The 18,121-nt window shown below is 24.3% G+C and overlaps 1 protein-coding gene across 2 annotated transcripts in view; it reads left to right on the forward strand.

The window, feature by feature from the left end:
• The window catches only part of LOC126894290 (multiple C2 and transmembrane domain-containing protein), a 28,886-nt gene that overhangs the window by 7,552 nt on the left and 3,213 nt on the right, over nucleotides 1-18,121 (forward strand). For both annotated transcript variants that reach the window (XR_007701375.1, XM_050665203.1), the window contains exons 2-10: nucleotides 8,545-8,906; nucleotides 8,979-9,132; nucleotides 15,008-15,117; nucleotides 15,269-15,377; nucleotides 15,439-15,581; nucleotides 16,183-16,262; nucleotides 16,465-16,573; nucleotides 16,760-16,902; nucleotides 16,972-17,127. Coding sequence is in view for 1 of the 2 variants with exons in the window: in XM_050665203.1 (XP_050521160.1) it covers nucleotides 8,545-8,906; nucleotides 8,979-9,132; nucleotides 15,008-15,117; nucleotides 15,269-15,377; nucleotides 15,439-15,581; nucleotides 16,183-16,262; nucleotides 16,465-16,573; nucleotides 16,760-16,902; nucleotides 16,972-17,127 (1,366 nt within the window). In the remaining variant the exon portion in view is untranslated. The remainder of the gene's footprint in view (nucleotides 1-8,544; nucleotides 8,907-8,978; nucleotides 9,133-15,007; nucleotides 15,118-15,268; nucleotides 15,378-15,438; nucleotides 15,582-16,182; nucleotides 16,263-16,464; nucleotides 16,574-16,759; nucleotides 16,903-16,971; nucleotides 17,128-18,121) is intronic.

Genomic DNA, 18,121 nt, shown 5'->3' on the forward strand with positions numbered 1-18,121 from the left:
AGGTTCATATTTTCAAAAAAAATGAACCAAATGAAAAAACACATCATAGTATAATTAATATCTTCTCAGCTTCGCTTCGAAGCTAAAATAGTTAAATTAAATAATTGATGGTCGTTAAATTAGAGTTGACTTCCGAATGTTAAAACGAAATCGTACAATGTTAAATTTTCCTGAGATTGTACGATTTCGTTTCCTATATTGATTATAATAATTATAATCAAGTATCAATAATTATTATGATTACTTAGGTTTTAATTTTTTGTGTAAACAATTTTATAAAAATATTCTGCAATTCTGAGAAAAACTTGCGTACAATCTAAAAAACTAAGAAAACAAATGTTTAAACATAAAAAGAATTTTATTATGTAAAATGAATAAAAAAATTCACAAATGTCTTGCTGTAATTCTATTTCAAAATTGTTATTTAAAACGTAAAAGTGATGTTCTAAGTAACGCTACATTTTTAATATAAGAAATTTTTCAGAAATATTTACATTAATAAATATGGAGTTTACATAGTAAATTAACGACATTGATGACCTTGAGAACAGTCTCCTTTCTTGCGGAAAATTTGCTAATGTAAATCTTTAGTGAAAAAATTCTTCTGCTTGTTTTTATAAAGTAGTATTGTAATAAACCTTTCTGTATTGAGAAAAATATTCAATTTATCATTGAAATGTGATATTTTATTTTCATGATGTTCAATCTACTAATTTGATATTTTTCAGCAATTTTTTCATTATTACTCGTGTTAATAAAATTATTCGTTTTTTTTTTTTTAATGAATATGTGTAGCAATAACTATGTATCTATATACGACTCAATATTTGTATTCTGCTTGTAGTTTGACACACATTGTAATTACCAGCATAATAATGATACATATGTTTTCTACTAGTTTTTACATCAATTTGTTGCCTGCATATAATATCTGTAAGCAATATTACCGATTATCAACTTAATTATATTGAAAATATTTAACAAAATGAAAGCAGTACATATATACATAGATATATAATAATAAATCAATAAAGGTAACCTGAAAAAAGTGAGAAATTATGATATCTCAAAATCTGAATGTCAAAAATAAATGTTTAATAGTTTTGTAAAAATGTTCGTTGTGGGAAAAAAATTATATTTTCTAAAACAATTGTTAAAATTATATCTTGAGCACATAAAAATATTTTTAAAGTAGGCATTGACATTACATATTCAAAAATTTATGTGCAATTAAACAACTGTATTTATAATATAAAGATAGATATTAATATAATTAGATTTTAAGATTTAAAAAAGATAAATTTTGTTATATTAATTTGATATCAGATAAAATCTTCACTTTACATGAGTACTCAGACAAAATAAATAATTTACTTTATTTGTTACTTTATTTATTTATTACTAATTTGTTTTTAAGCCTAATTAATTTTAAAAAATTCATTCTACCAAGCGATCTGTTACTGGCATTGTGTAAAATATTCTAATAGCATTTAAAATATTTCAAAAGACTGGTCAATAAACAATTTTAAAAAGCTAATCATTTCACATCACATTGTCAGTAAACCAACTTTTTTCAAATAAAAAAAAGAAAATATGGTTTATTATTCTCTAATATTCCCTAAATTGATTTAGTTCATTTTTTAAAGAACAATCAACAATGTCTTTGTATTTTTAAACAAAATTTTCTATACTTTCTTTAATAAATAATCATTATAATCATCTTCACATAGTTTAGAAATAAATAAAAATAATATTTTGCAATATAAGCAGCAATTCTTTTATCTAGTTCAGACGCAAACTTATCTATGATTATTAAATTTGTTTCTACTCTAAATTTAGTTTTATAAGAACTTCATTTTCAATAATTTGGTTTTGATATATACATTATTTTGTTCTTAGTTCTTCATATTTATAGCATACATTAATTGTTGATTTAATATCCTCAATTATGCTATCAGAAAAATCTCTTATCTCTCACTATAAAGACTTTCAATGATTCAAGTAAATTGCTTGTTATTCATTACAATTATAATTTTGTAATTATACTGAAGTCTTATGACTCCTGTATATAATATTATTTGATATAACAGGATTGTAAGCAATTATTCTCTAATCATTATCTTACATAGTAATTTAGACTATCTTCTAGTATCACTATTTTTATTATCAATATAAAATAAAGTTTGTTATATATTTAAAATTTTATTATGCAAAATAAATGACAGTGTAGTGTTATATTTATAAAAATTAATAGAAACATATTTGTGTATTTTCATGTCACACGTCATACAAGCTAGTAAAATTCATAATGGATCTCGGAGCGTTCAACCCTCGTCCCTCACTTAATCCTAGTCTGAATACTTGCTACTTTATTTTTACTCTGACAACCTATTCACTTGATCTTGATTTTCTCGATAGAAGTTTATCCATTATTAGCTAATTTAAACTAACTATAACTTACTATACTTTTTGAAAAATGTATGGATCAATACAATTTTTTTCTCATAAATTCTTTATGTTTACTTTTTTCATTTGACATACTTTTTTTTTTAAAATCGGACCATTTTCTTTTATACAAGGGTTGTTTAAATTTTTAAAAATATGAATAAAAAATAGAACTTTTCAACTTAATTTTTGAAAATTTTCCGGAAATACTCCGGAATAGATTTAAGCAAAGTTATGATCAACTTTTAAGTTTGGTATTTTTATTTTCGTGTATTGACTTTTATTCGTAAATATAAAATAACAAAATTATAAATTATATTAGTAGCTTTAACTATAAAGTTGTGTGAAAAGGATGTAAAAAAATGAATAATTTCAGCGTTATTATTATAAATAGTCAGACTTGTAAAATATAAGTTCTTTGCTCTATTTTAGCTTCGATGCGAAGCTGAGAAGGTATTGGTTTTACTATGATGTGTTTTTTTTTTTTTTTTGTGTCTGTTACTACTTTTTCTCAGCTCTCACCGAACGGATTTCTTTCAACAATACGTCAAAAGATCACAAATCGTATCTAGTTGAAGACATTACCCTTAAAAATTGAAAAAATTTCCCTCGTTCCCCGTAAATGGGAGAAACCTCCAAAAAAATTACAAATTTAAAAATCGCTAATTTTTTCAATTTTTTTTACTAAAAACTGCCGTAACTTTTTCAAAAATGAACATATCAATATAATGTTTTTTTTTATAGATGCTTGATGTCTTTACCTATCATTTGGTATATTTTTTTGTAAATTTGACCCTTTATCTGCCCACAGGGAGGGATTTAAAATGACAACTTTTTCACAAAAAATTAACTTTTTCAACTTAACTTTTGAAAATGTTCCGGAAGGTCTGACACTTTTATATATATCTTAAATTAAAGCTAATGTAATGTACTTTAATTTGAAAAAAAAAAATTTGACCTCTGGACTTGTCTTCATGGTGAAAACGGCTACCGAATGCTATTTTTGTGTGAAAATTCTCGATTTTATAATTTACATTTTTTACTTTAAAGTGCTATTACTTTTTAAAAAATTTATGGATCAATACAATTTTTTCATGAGAAGTAGTATTTATATACATCTTTCATTGGACATACTTTTTTTTTAAATCGGATTATTTTCCTATATACGGGGGGCTTCAAATATAAAAAATGCATATAGAAAGTAGAACTTTTTCAACTTAACTTTTGAAAGTGTTCCGGAAGGTCTGACACTTTTATATATATCTTAAATTAAAGCTAATGTAATATACTTTAATTTGAAAAAAAAAAATTTGACCTCTGGACTTGTCTTCATGGTGAAAACGGCTACCGAATGCTATTTTTGTGTGGAAATTCTCGATTTTATAATTTACATTTTAGCTTCGAATATCAATACAAGTTTTTTATGTGAAATAATATTTTTTAATAATCTCTTTTTCATTCGACATACTTTATCTTAATCAGGATATTAATAAGGAACTAGCAGATCATGTAGATTTTGGAATATTACACCAATTTTTTAAAATTAAACACTATCTAAAGATTTGCATCGAAGCCGTTTTTTTTTTATAGTGATTTTAATCACTGTCAGATATCATTATACTTGATCCAACTATGCCACGTCACCACTATGCCGCGACCCCCCTGTGCTGGGTTTTTTTATACTTTAAAATTTATATTTAATAGAAGTATACACATAAAATTCGGCCATAATGAAAAACTAATATTAGGCTACTATCTTATTGTTTTCAAAAAGATTGATTTAAATCATTATGCTATTTGATATTTATTAAATTATTTTTTAAACAAATTTAATTATGGATTGTCATTTATAATCCATAAAATTGTTATAGATCATATTTCACCTAAGTTAATTTGTAACTATGCTACGCATAAGAAATATTTTGTATTGTGTTATAATTTGATGAATTAGACTGCATTGGTACATAATATTAAAAAAACAATCTTAATGATTTGTACCTTTAAAAACTAAGTTATTCCCTAGTAAGACTAATATAATTTAATTATTATAAAAAGTTTTAGCAGTAAACAAACATTATAAATATTGAATATTTTTAGCGTAAGAATTTGAACAATTTATATAAATCACAAAACATTTTTATTTTACGTTTCCATCAAAATTAGTTGATAAAAGTAGGTATAAAATGCAAGCTTAATTGAAAATGCATTCCACGCCGGCAATCAAATACTCATTTTAATGTTGACATATAGGCGCCTGTAAAATGAAATCTTAGTACCTACACGAGAATGCAGAACATTACATTTACAACGTTTAATCTCGTTAAATTTTTTATTAAATGATAAAACTTAATCATATTTAATTAAAAAACTATAATGTGTTAGATAATAAACTAATATATTATATAACTTAAGGTAAAAATTTATTTAAAAACTCATTTTTTAACATGATTATTTTTGTTTATGTATCAAAAGCATATTTATTTATGCACTCTTATACATTCGAGTGCAACAATAACTAATAATTGTCTGCGAATTTTTAAGTTATAAAACTATTGTGTATTACATAAATAATATAAAATAAAAGCATTCATCTAACAACTCACAGATTTCTAACATTAATTAAATTTTTTTGCTTGATTCTTCTATTACTTCGAATTTTTATAAATTGAACCACCCAACATTTTTAATTAATATTTATCAAAAGCTGTTCTTTATTTAAACAATACAAAAACATAATGATGTCGTCTTTTTTAAATATTGTAAAACTTTTGTTGAAAAATTAAACTTCTGTTAAGAAGTTCTATTAAAAATGCTTTTCTTTAAGAGTTTTTATCATTTTACTACCTGATTACTTTTTTGTTTTAAAATAATTTCATTTTAAGTAATTATTTATTGATTTTAGTATACTTTTAAATTTGTTTAACCAAACAAATACCTTAAATTCTTGTATTTGAATTTTGTTAACTATGATACATATATTATATTGTTATTCTAAAAGTTCTGAGGGGATTATTTTTTTAATTGAAAATTTTATCTTCAAATATTTTTCAAAAATGTATAATTTCAAAAAAATTTAAGAGAAAAAAATATTAAACGTCATTTTATTATTGTGAATGCTTTGTTAAGCGATTTAAAAATTTTAACACATGAAATGATCATTTAGAATTAAATTTTATATTTAATCTAACACACGTACATACGTGTTCACTCACATTTATTTATGACTATACACAGTGCACTATTATATAGTATAAAATACTAAAACTTAGTCATGAAAACATCATGATATAATGGGTTTATACTTTTAATGTATTTGTGATTTATGCATATTGTACACCAGTAATAAATTTGAAACTCTGACTTAAGTTAAATGCAATGTAAAAAATATTGATATAATAGGATCGCGGCTTTTAATTAATATATTAATTATAGAATTAAAAGACGTCTTTAAATCACTTTTAGTCATGTGCATTATTCTACTGGTAAATTATATTTATTAAATAAATTATGATTATAAATTCATTTAATAGAAGGTGTGTGCACATCATGATTATGTAATTAGAAAACTATTTATTATATTAAATAAATTTGAAATAGTTACTCGAAAAAAGAGTAAGAAAGTTCAACTTATTTTTATAAAATATTTTTACTCATGAAACTTCAATTTAACATAAATAAATGTTATTCGTTACGCGTTGAATATTTGATCACATAAGTGCGTCAAACCATTTTTGTCATGCAGAGTTATTCAATTTTTTCTATTAGAGTTGTTTAAAACAATATTATTGTTGTTGTCAATAAGATATTATTTTTTCCATTTTGTTTACTCAAATGTTTTTACTGATCTACCTTGTTTATTAACAGCAGGGGTTTGAATTAAAATTTCAACATCTATTGTATGTTTTTCTTTTAAAAGATAAATTTCAAGGGTATTATATTAAGTATCTCTTGTGTTCGATTTGTGTATTTTCTGGTTTATAAACCTAATGTATACACTCCATTTCATTACTTTTTATGAATAAATATGATATTTAGTGTTACAAAAGAATATGTAGAATAATATAAACAAGTTTTTATTTTATCTTGAATCTAAAGCAAAAGTAAAAGTTAAAATTTTACGTATTATACTGGTGGTTTTTTATATAAACAAAATTATAGAAAAGCTATGACTTAAACACATTATATTTAGTTTACAAAATTAATTTAAGTATAAATATTTATTTAGAACATGTTATCAAACCTGATTTTGCATTATATTCATATTGTGTATATTTTTACATATTATTTTTTTACTGTAAATAATATATATATTTTTTTTCATAAGAGATCTCTTTTTTTTCTTAAACATCTCAACATAAGTCGAGATAATGTACTAACATCCTATTGTTATTGTAAAATAGAAAAACACTAAAAACTACTATTAAGTTGATAAAATCTTAATTATGTAAATATAATAGTTATAATTTTAGTGTTTTTATAAATTAATCTATTTTCATTATAATCAACATCAATAATTAAAAAGAGGGCGAAATGGTTAACATTTTCTAGGTAGATCACTATAATGCGATAAATGACCTGCTACATAAATGCCTAATTATATAAAAACAAAAAGTTGCATTTTTTGTTTACTCATAATATATTCGTTATCTAAATCTAGTTCATTAGAAATAATTGTTCATGAACTAAGACTCATAAAAAATAAATTAGGCTATATTTATTTATTAATGTATAACATATTCCATTACATAACCAACTTTATCCAAAAATCTTATATACTTGTTTCAGTAAGCAATGTAGTGGCTCTGTTATATTAGTTTGTTAGTCATAACTACCTTTATCAATATTTTCCACCACGAAATGACGTGATGAATATCAATTTATAACGAAATACACAAACAAAGTAATATATTTTTACAGATGAAAAAGCAAAAATTCGTTCAATTATTGACTGACCAAATATCATATAGATTGAATTAGTGACTAATTAATAACTTATTCAAAGTTGAATAACTTTTTATAATCAGTATATGATTTAAATATTTAATAAATAAGTTTAAATTTATCTGTATATTATACTTATAATCAAAGAACTACTAATCAGGATATAATTAATGAAATAGAAATTGATGTTGATTTTGGAATGATCTATCAATTTATTAAAGTTAACCAAAAAATGAAGTTAATAGTAATAACTGAAAGATATCATCTATACTTGTCCCAACTATGCCATGTCCACACTGAGGTGCCATCCCACTGTGTTATCGTTATTTTTATTTTTGTATCTCAAACTTTTTTTTCAGTTCATTTATTATGTGTGCTAATTATAGTTTTACTAAAATAATCATGATTTTTAAAAATTTAAACAATACAATTTTTCATAACAAGAATAGTTCACCAATCAATTCAAACTTTTATTTTCTCTGTATGCGTTTGATCTATTAATATTTATCTTTATCAGACCTCCATGCGTTTAACGACAAGTTCTATAGGTACATTCTTTTTAAATTTATATCACACAGTTATTCATGCCAAATATAATATATTTCTTATGAAGTGTTATTCTACTGTTATACAAAAAACTGTTATACAACTACTTTTCGTTTGAAAAGATAATACAATTTTTTTTTATGTATAGCTCCTCAAAAAAAAATCCCTAACTACAATACTGTTATGTGCATGTTAAAATGTATTGATCCTTAAAATTTTATTGTAACATGATGCAAAAAAATAATTCATTTTTTATACACGACTGCTTGAAAATTATTTAAGAAACGTTGTCATTATCTTTTGAAATATTAATGGTTAGCTTTATTAAAATATATAATCTTGAATTAATTTCTGATAACTACAATCGAAATAACAAAACAATTGAATTATAAAAAAAACTTAAAACATCATATTTGACAATTAGTTGATAGTTAAATTAAGATGAATGAATATTATAACAATTATATAATCTTTCTTTCATAAAATAGTCGCTAATATATTTTTCATAGATTAATTCTGGAGATTCAACTAACTTTCATTAATTAATGATTTCGTGTNTTTTCATAGATTAATTCTGGAGATTCAACTAACTTTCATTAATTAATGATTAAGGTAAAGACATACTCCTTGGAAAATTGGGCTCAAAATCATTAGAAAATAATGACTACTATAGATCCTCAGTGCCTTCAGAAGAGCAAAGTTGTGGTGATTTAAAGAAGCATCGACCTTTATCTAAATCAGATTTTGATCTTAGTTATCCAGAAGACTTAGACATCCTGTGTAAAAAATTTGCTTCTATTGAACGTCATATTACAACTGAGAGCTTTGCATCATCATCGTCACCTAGTACACCGGGTCATGGATGTTGTCCGTCAGCTATACAGCCATCTTCTTGTGCCACTGTCACTACGCAGTCGACTATACAAACTATTAATGTAGTCCAAATGACGCATTCATTTTTCACCTCGCTTAAAGTAAACTTAAAAAATTAGATACTTAATTATCCTAATATTTTCAGAAATTAATTTTTTTTTTGTGATTTTTAGGAAAAATGGTCCAGAAGTAGAAGCAAAGCTCGAGGTTCAGATACAGATGAGTCTCCTTCACAATCACCTATATTATCGAGAATTATTCGTCCAGACGCACTACAACAGCTAAAGAGTACTGATAATAAAAGTTCTCAAAACAATGTCACGACTGGTTTGTAAATACTTCGTTTTAAAGTTATTAACAGAATTGATTTGTTATAATAATTAATTAAATAATTTACTTTAAAAATTTTGTCTGTTGTCTCTAAAAATTTTCAACTAATAATGTATTTTCAAAAAGTTATCCATTGAATTGAGTATATCACATTTCTTTAGAATATATAATAATTAATTATTTTTTAACTAAAATAAACGGTAGCACAGTGGGGTCGCGGCATAGTGGAGACATTGCATAGTTGGGTTCAGTATAGATTTAATCTGACAGTGATTAAAATCACTATCATAAGAAACGCTTCGATGCAAATCTGTAGATAGTGTTTAATTTAAAAAAATTGATGGATAATTGCAAAAGCAACATCAACTTCTATTAAAATAAAATACAAAACCCATAATTTTCATACAAAAATAGCATATTTTTGAATATGGTAGCCATTTGCGTATAGAAGATAGGTCGTCGGGACAAATTTTTTTTTTTCATTTTGTAGTACATAAAATAAGCTTTAATTTGATATATGTTTAAAGGACGCAGTATTTCCGGAACATTTTCAAAAATTACGTTGAAAAAGTTAATTTTTGTAAAAAAGTTGCCATTTTAAATCCCCCCTAATGAGCAGGTTAAGTGATAGATTTTCAAAAAAATGATATCAAATGAAAGGGAAATATCTAAGGTTTTAGTATAAAAAAAAATTATGTTGATTTTTGAAAAAGTTATGGAAGTTTTAAGAAAAAAAAGTGAAAAAATTTCGAAAATTAGCGATTTTTAAATTTGTAATTTTTTTGAATATTTCCCCCATTTGCGGGGAACGAAGGAATTTTTTTCAATTTTTAAGGGTAATGTCTTCAACTAGATACGATTTGTGATCTTTTGACGTATTTTTTAAAGAAATCGGTCCAGTGAGAGCTGAGAAAAAGTGGCAACAGACAAAAAAAAAAAAAAAAAAAAAAACACATTATAGTAAAATTAATACCTTCTCCGCTTCGCATTGAAGTTAAACAAAGTCATTATTTTATTGTTAGCTTTATTTTAACAATTAGTTGTTATGATATGGAATGGAATTGAAACTTGCTATAAAAAATTTAAGACAGTTTTTTTATAAAATTATTTTTAGCTCTCTAAAATCCAAACATGAAATTTCATTTAAGATGAGGTGGTATTTTTAGCTTCGATGCGAAGCTGAGAAAGTATTAATTTTGCTATGATGTGTTTTTATTATTTTTTTTGTGTCTGTTACCACTTTTTCTCAGCTCTCGCTAATGTTTAACTCAAAACATGAAAACATGAAAATATTAACAATAATTATTAATTTTTTCTTGTTTGATGCTTCTTATTTTAATAATTGGTAAGCATATAAGCACTAGCCTTTTAACCTAAATATAAAAATATACTTACTGCAAAGTTAGGCTTATCGTTAAAAGCAATGAAAAAGAAGGTACCACATTGGGGTAGCGGCACAGTGTGGACGTGACATTTTTGGGACAAATATTGATGATATCTGACAGTGATTAAAATCACTATCATAAGAAACGCTACGATGCAAATCTGTAGATTGTGTTTAATTTTAATAAATTGTTGGATTATTCCAAAAGCAAAATTAATTCGTATATCCTTCATTATTCCTGATTAGTAATTTTTTTATTTAGAAGTATAATATATAAATAAATATTTATTATAGCAATTAAATTAGTATGAGATTGATATTTAATAATTTAGTATTGTAATTTTTTCGGAGAATTTATAAAAAATTAAAAAGTATTTTTACGGAAAACATGTATAAAAAGTGAAGGGCTTGATACAAAAATGTTCAGAAAATAATTTGTCGTTAATTATGAATAAATGATCTACAGATAAATTTCAAAAGAATAAAAAATTTACTTTTATTATTCAATTTCAAAAAAAATTAAGAAAAAAGGCAAAAAAAGTTATTTTTTTGGATGTCGAGGGTTCGAACTTTGTACTCAGAACTTATATGACTGTATAATTAATAACGCAACCACTGTGATCTACATGAATGATTTTTATAAAAAGAACTAATTAAGCTAGTTCAAAAATTCACTTTTAGCTTCGATGCGAAACTGAGAAGATCTTGGTTTTACTATGTGTTTTTTAGCTTCGATGCGAAGCTGAGAAGGTATTGGTATTACTAAGATTTGTTTTTTTTTTGTGTCTGTTACCACTTTTTCTCAGCTCTCACCGAACCGATTTCTTTCAATGAGAAGTCAAAAGATCACAAATCGTATCTAGTCGAAGACATTACCCTTAAAAATTGAAAAAAATTCCCTCGTTCCCCGTAAATGGGGGAAACCTCCAAAAAAATTACAAATTTAAAAATCGCTAATTTTCGAAATTTTTTCAATTTTTTTTACTTAAAAGTGCCATAACTTTTTCAAAAATGAACATATCAATATAATTAATTTTTATATAGTTGCATAATATCATTACCTTTCATTTGGTATATTTTTTTCATAAATTTAACCCTTAACCTGTCCACAAGGGGGGATTTAAAATGACAACTTTTTCACAAAAAATTTATTTTTTTAACTTAAATTTTGAAAATGTTCCGGAAGGTCTGACACTTTTATATATATCTTAAATTAAAGCTAATGTAATATGCTTTATCATGAAAAAAAAAAATTTCGGACTTTATCTTATCTTCACGGTGAAAACAGATATCAAAATTAATAAAAAAAATACGATTTTTGTAAAAAAATTCTTTTTTATATTTTTAACTTTATAATGCTATAACTTCTCGAAAGATGTATGGATCAATATAATTCTTTTTTTTGTAGATGCATGATGTCTTTACCTATCATTTGGTATATTTTTTTTATAAATCTGACTTTTTACCTGCCTACAGGGGGGGATTCAAAATGACAACTTTTTCACAAAAAATTGACTTTTTCAACTTAAATTTTGAAAGTGTTCCGGAAAGTCTGACACTTTTATATATATATTAAATTAAAGCTAATGTAATCTACTTTATTATGTAAAAAAAAAATTTCGGACTTTATTTTGTCTTCACGGTGAAAATGGCTACCAAATGCTATTATTGTGTGAAAATTCTCAATTTTATTTTTTACATTTTTAACTTTATAATGCTATAACTTATTGAAAAGTGTATTGATCAATATAATTTTTTTATGGGAAATACTATTTTTTAATAATCCCTTTTTCATTCGACATACTTTATCTTAATCAGGATATTAATAAGGAACTAGCAGTTTATGAAGCTTTTGGAATAATCCACCAATTTTTTAAAATTAAACACTATCTAAAGATTTGCATCGAAGCGTTTTTTATGATAGTGATTTTAATCACTGTCAGATATCATTATACTTGATCCATTTATGCCACGTCACCACTGTGCCGCGACCCCCCTATGCTGGTTTTTTTTTTATTTGTTATGTCTGTTACCACTTTTTCTCAGCTCTCACCGAACCGATTTCTTTCAACGATACATAAAAAGATCACAAATCGTATCTAGTCGAAAACATTACTCTCAAAAATTGAAAAAATTTCCTTCGTTCCCCGTAAATGAGGGTAAATCTTCAAAAAAATTACAAATTTAAATATCGATAATTTTGGATATTTTTTCAATTTTTTTACTTAAAACTGCCATAACTTTTTCAATAATGATTATATCATTATAATTTTTTTTTCATAGATGCATAATGTATTTACCTATTTACCTGTCCCCCCCCTGTGGACAGGTTGGGTTTCAAAATGACAACTTTTTCACAAAAAAATTAATTTTTGAAAGTGTTCCGGAAATATTGACACTTATATATATATATATATCTTAAATTAAAGATTATGTAATATAATTTATTATGGAAAAAAAAATTCGGAGTTTATTTTGTCTTCATGGTGAAAATGGCTACCGTATGCTATTTTTGTTTCTCGATATTATATTTTACATTTTTAACTTTATAATGCTATAACTTTATGAAAAATGTATGGATCATTATAATTTTTTTAAGATAAATACTATTTATGTACCTCTTTCATTCGACATACCTTTTTTTTTTTTATAAAATCATTTCCCTTTATATATTTATATATATTTTGTCACATATTAAACTTCTTAATTAAAAAAACTACTAATCAGGAATAATAAAGGAAATAGGAGTTAATTTTGCTTTTGGAATATTCCACCAATTTATTAAAATTAAACACTATCTACAGATTTGTATAGAAACGTTTTTTATGATAGTATTTTAATCACTGACAGATATCATTATACTTGACCCAACTATGCCACTTCCCCACTGTACTGGGTTGTTTTTTTTAAATCTAGATTACTTTGGTTTTAATGTGTTTTATAGTTGGAGCACATTTAATTTACATTTTTAAGCTATAAAATAATAATTAAAACGTGTTGTTATTAGCAATTTGAGAAATTGAAATACAATAGGTCGTAATTTGAAAAACATATTACGATCCGTTATTATTCGTTGAGTTTTTTCTAAGTATTAATTTTTATTTACACATATCAAATTTAATAATACTAAAAATTTCATTATCATTATCAATAATATGTTTTAATCAACGTTCAATACTTATTTGAAATGAGATTTCTTTTTTGTAATTATAAAATTTGCTTCAAAAGTACACATTAATTATTTTACTCAATAAAGTTTAATAGCAACTAGAACAGAACCTAAATAATTCATAATCTTTTTAATATTTAGAACCTGAACAAGGATAATAAATTTTTATCATTAGAAATTTTAAGGTTTAATGGTTTATACAATGAACCTGTATCGTTCTATTAAACTTTTTACGCAGGAAAAAAAATAGTTCTTTAATTTTGTAATTATATTTGTTTTAGTGACTTTCTTCCATCTTGCCAGTATGGAACAGGTTTTATAGCGTTATAGAAGTTAATGAAATTTTCTCCTTTTTTTTTTAAAATATTTTTAAGTATTCATACAAATGATTTTTCTACATTTTTGTGAGCGTTTTGTCCCCTTTTCATCTTACGCTTAAGAACTTTCCAAGTATAATTTCTAAGACATACGTGTTCTCATGAGTATATACATTGTGGATAGAACTCCCCAAATTATGAAAATAAATATATCGTGCAGTTTTGGAAGAGGTAGTAAAAAAATGTCTATTGTATATCCTCTACAAGACAAAATCTTGAAAATGCTTCATGGCTATTAAATTAATTTTTATATTCATTCATTTTCAAGAACTGAAAATTATATTTTAAATGTGAAATGAATTCGAGCTGAACCGTTATGTTAAATAATTTTTTACTCAACCCAAACTTTAACGCGAAACAACAAAAAACTATAGTTCCTTTCGCTGCTTATTAGTTTTGATGTATGTTATAACAATTATAATATTTTTCATAGGTTAGTCAATTAAATCTATTATAATATAATTTATTATATTATTTAATCAATTTAAATAGACTAAATCTATTAAGATATCTACATAAACAAAGTGTAATATTCTAATTTTCATTTATTAGGGACTAGCAGACATAATGAAATTTCCTTTAAACAATTACCTTTATTTTTATAGTCACATCTATGTGATATATTATTTATTGAATAAAAACTATGAATGAGTAACCTTCTAATACTTTTCATTTCAATTTATATTACACGTTAAACAATTATTTAGAATAAATTAATGTATTAGCAGTTTGTTATACCAAATTGGTTTATTTTCCAGTTATTTTAATAACTTTTAAGTTTTATATTTTATAAGTTAATATTTTGGCTAATCTTACCTATAAAACGATAACTAAAATTTATAAAGAATTAAAATTTTTTAAAATTGCTCTTTTAATTATTTTACTTAATTAAAATTTTATTTAAACATCATCATTTGTTTTTTAATTATAACACATTTTTAGAGTTTGGATTGTCTCATAATTGGTTTCAAAAAGTCGTCTCACGTGATACTCAGCTTCGATTACGAAGACAAAATTCTATACGATCTGAACAGTGTGAAATAACCACTCCGGTAAAATATAATAATTTTAACTCTATTTGACTAACAGTTAACTTAATTCTAGATTGAAAGTTAATATTTTTTAATTTTGAAAACAAGTATTTGGTGTGAATTTAAATGTAAAAGTAACCTATACTGTAACTATGTTTTATTATGTTAAAAGGAAGGAGACAATCCATACCAGAACGAAGAATTACTTAAAAAGCATGAATATTTTCAACTTAAAATTCATTTAAAAAAAGGAAAAGATCTTATTGCACGTGATAAAAACGGTACTTGTTTTAAAATAAATAATTTTAATTAGTAATATTTTAATTTATTTTCATTAATTAGGTCTTAGTGATCCCTATGTTAAGTTTAAAGCTAATGGAAGGTTAATTTATAAGTCAAAAATTGTTTACAAAAGTCTGAACCCGTCATGGGATGAAACATTTACATATCTCCTAGATAATCCGTTTGAACCTGTCTATATAAAGGTAAAATTATTGTTATAATTTTTTTTCTTCTAAAAATCTCGACCAATTTAACAATCATGAAATATTTTAAAATATACAAAATATATAGGTTGTTGAGTAAGTAAGGAAACAAGTTTCAATTGTTCTTATTGTTTGTAACAATTTACCTGTATCCTTACTTATACTTACCTTACCTATATATCTAATTTTACTAATTAAATTAAAAACTTTAAAATTATTTCCACTTTTACTACTTATTCATATCAATAAAAACTAAAACTAATTTTTTTGGTGAATAATTATTGGTTTTCTTTTAATATAAATTAAAAAAAGACGAACAGTGTAACCAACAATAAAATTATCTTTGCTATAAACCCAATTTGAACCAAACATTTTTTAATTTTTAATGTTACTTTCAATTTTACATATTTACATTTTGAAGAGAAATAAAAAAAGGTTTATTCCAAATAATTTTGAGTAAGTCATTTAAAAAATGCCAGGACCTTTTTAATTTATTACGATACTGTTTAAGTTACAAAGACTAAGTTGAAGTGTCTAGTTAAATAATAATTAATTAATTATTTTATGTAACAATACTTTAATTAATATGAATAAAATTTAGGTATTTGATTATGATTGGGGGCTTCAGGATGATTTTATGGGTGCTGTTAAAGTTGTGTTGTCATCTTTAGAATTGGGCAAGTAAGTTTTAATACCTAAAATGAATACCCTAATTAAACTTACAGTACAGTAAAAAACTTAATATGCATATCTGTAAGCATATTGATGTAAATTTTTTATTTTGATTTTGATTATGTATTTTATCTAAAATATCGTTTATATAAACAATTTTCAAGCAGTATTTCAAATTTTTTATGCGTTAATAACTACGCATTTTTTACAGACAACATGAGCTTTGTCTTCAATTAAGAGATTCTCAGAATACTGAGTATTTAGGAGAGATTTGCATCGACGTAACTCTTTCTTCGCAATCTAGAGAAGAACGAGAACAAGTATGTGACTTATTAAATGCTAAATTATATAATAATAATAAGTATAGTTACTTTCAACAATATTTAAAAAAAAATTAAATTACAAAATGTATTAAAATTTCATAATTAAAATGAATATAAGTATTTAATTATTATTTTTGATAATTAACAAAAAAAAAATTAATTAATTAAATATCTATTATACAGAGTTTGCTCAAATCGGCTAAAATTTCAGAAAATAGTAAAAAGTACAAATGTCAAGTTTGGAATTCTGTAGTTACAATTGTCTTAATAAAAATAAAGAATATCAAAATGAATAGTGGATTATGCGATCCTTATGTTCGATTTAGGTAAAATATAACATTATTTAAGTAAATAGACTTTATAATGGTATATATTACTCAACGCATATTAAACAGATTAGGCGGTGAAAAGTATAAAAGCAAATCAAGTAGTCGTTTGCCTACGCCCACTTGGCTAGAACAATTTGACTTGCATTTATTCGATGACCAAACTCAAGAACTAGAAATCAATGTTTGTGCCAAAGAACGATCCCGTGAGGATATCGTTGCAAGGTATGAAAATTACAGTATACTGTGCAGAATACACATTTAACCCTTTCTTAGTCGCGGCCGATCTGAGAGATCGCGAAAGGTAAGTTAGCCTTTACAAATAGAAACGGCTAAAGCCATGAGTCTCCCCTCCTCGTTACCTTCTTCAATTTCCAGGAGTAGGGATTTAATGTGCTTTAGTCATCTAAAGCCTCAGGGGCCGTAGTGCATTTTTTGATCCGTGAGATCGCCGCATCCAAAGTAGTAAGTACATAACATTGATCTACAAGACCACCGCGACTACTTAGGGTCCAAAAAGAACCGCGCTCAATAAAGGGCTAAAGATTCTATAACATCTTTATAATTTTCTCATTTATTTTAACTTCAGTACAAATCTGAGAACGTATTAATCTTACAATAATGTGTTTTTTTATTTGTATCACTAAAATTTCTTAACTTCAATTATCCTTTTTTTAGTATCACTACATAAAAATAACCCAAATTATAATTAGTTTTTATATTGTAGTTTTGAATAATTTTAAAATAAAATTTGTTTTTTTTTTAATTTTTTATCATGTTTTACAAAACATACTTCTTCTACAATTATATAAAATTTTAGTTTTTTTCTTATACTTAAAAAAAATTATTTCTCAAGAATTACCTAATATGAGCAATAGTTCTCCAATTTTTAAAAATATAACAATATTGTAAAAAAAAAGAAATAAAATTTATATTTTTTATTTACGAAACCATATGAAAATTCAACAAGTAATAAAACTTTCTATTTTCAACACGAGAGATAATATTTTTTGATTATTTTTGAAATAATGATTTTTAAATGAATGCCTAATTCTTTTTCCTTGGTTACTTTGTTTTTTAATTTTTCTAATAAAAGTCATTTAAGTTTAAAAAAATTATCATAAAATTTATCCATGAGTGTATGCCCTAATTTTCAATTAAATCTAGTAAAATTCAAAATATTTTACTTCTAAAAACTATATTGGATTTTTGTTAGAAA

This window comes from Daktulosphaira vitifoliae, unplaced genomic scaffold, assembly GCF_025091365.1.
Source record: "Daktulosphaira vitifoliae isolate Bord-2020 unplaced genomic scaffold, ASM2509136v1 Scaffold_1, whole genome shotgun sequence".
In the NCBI taxonomy this organism is placed as follows: domain Eukaryota; kingdom Metazoa; phylum Arthropoda; class Insecta; order Hemiptera; family Phylloxeridae; genus Daktulosphaira; species Daktulosphaira vitifoliae.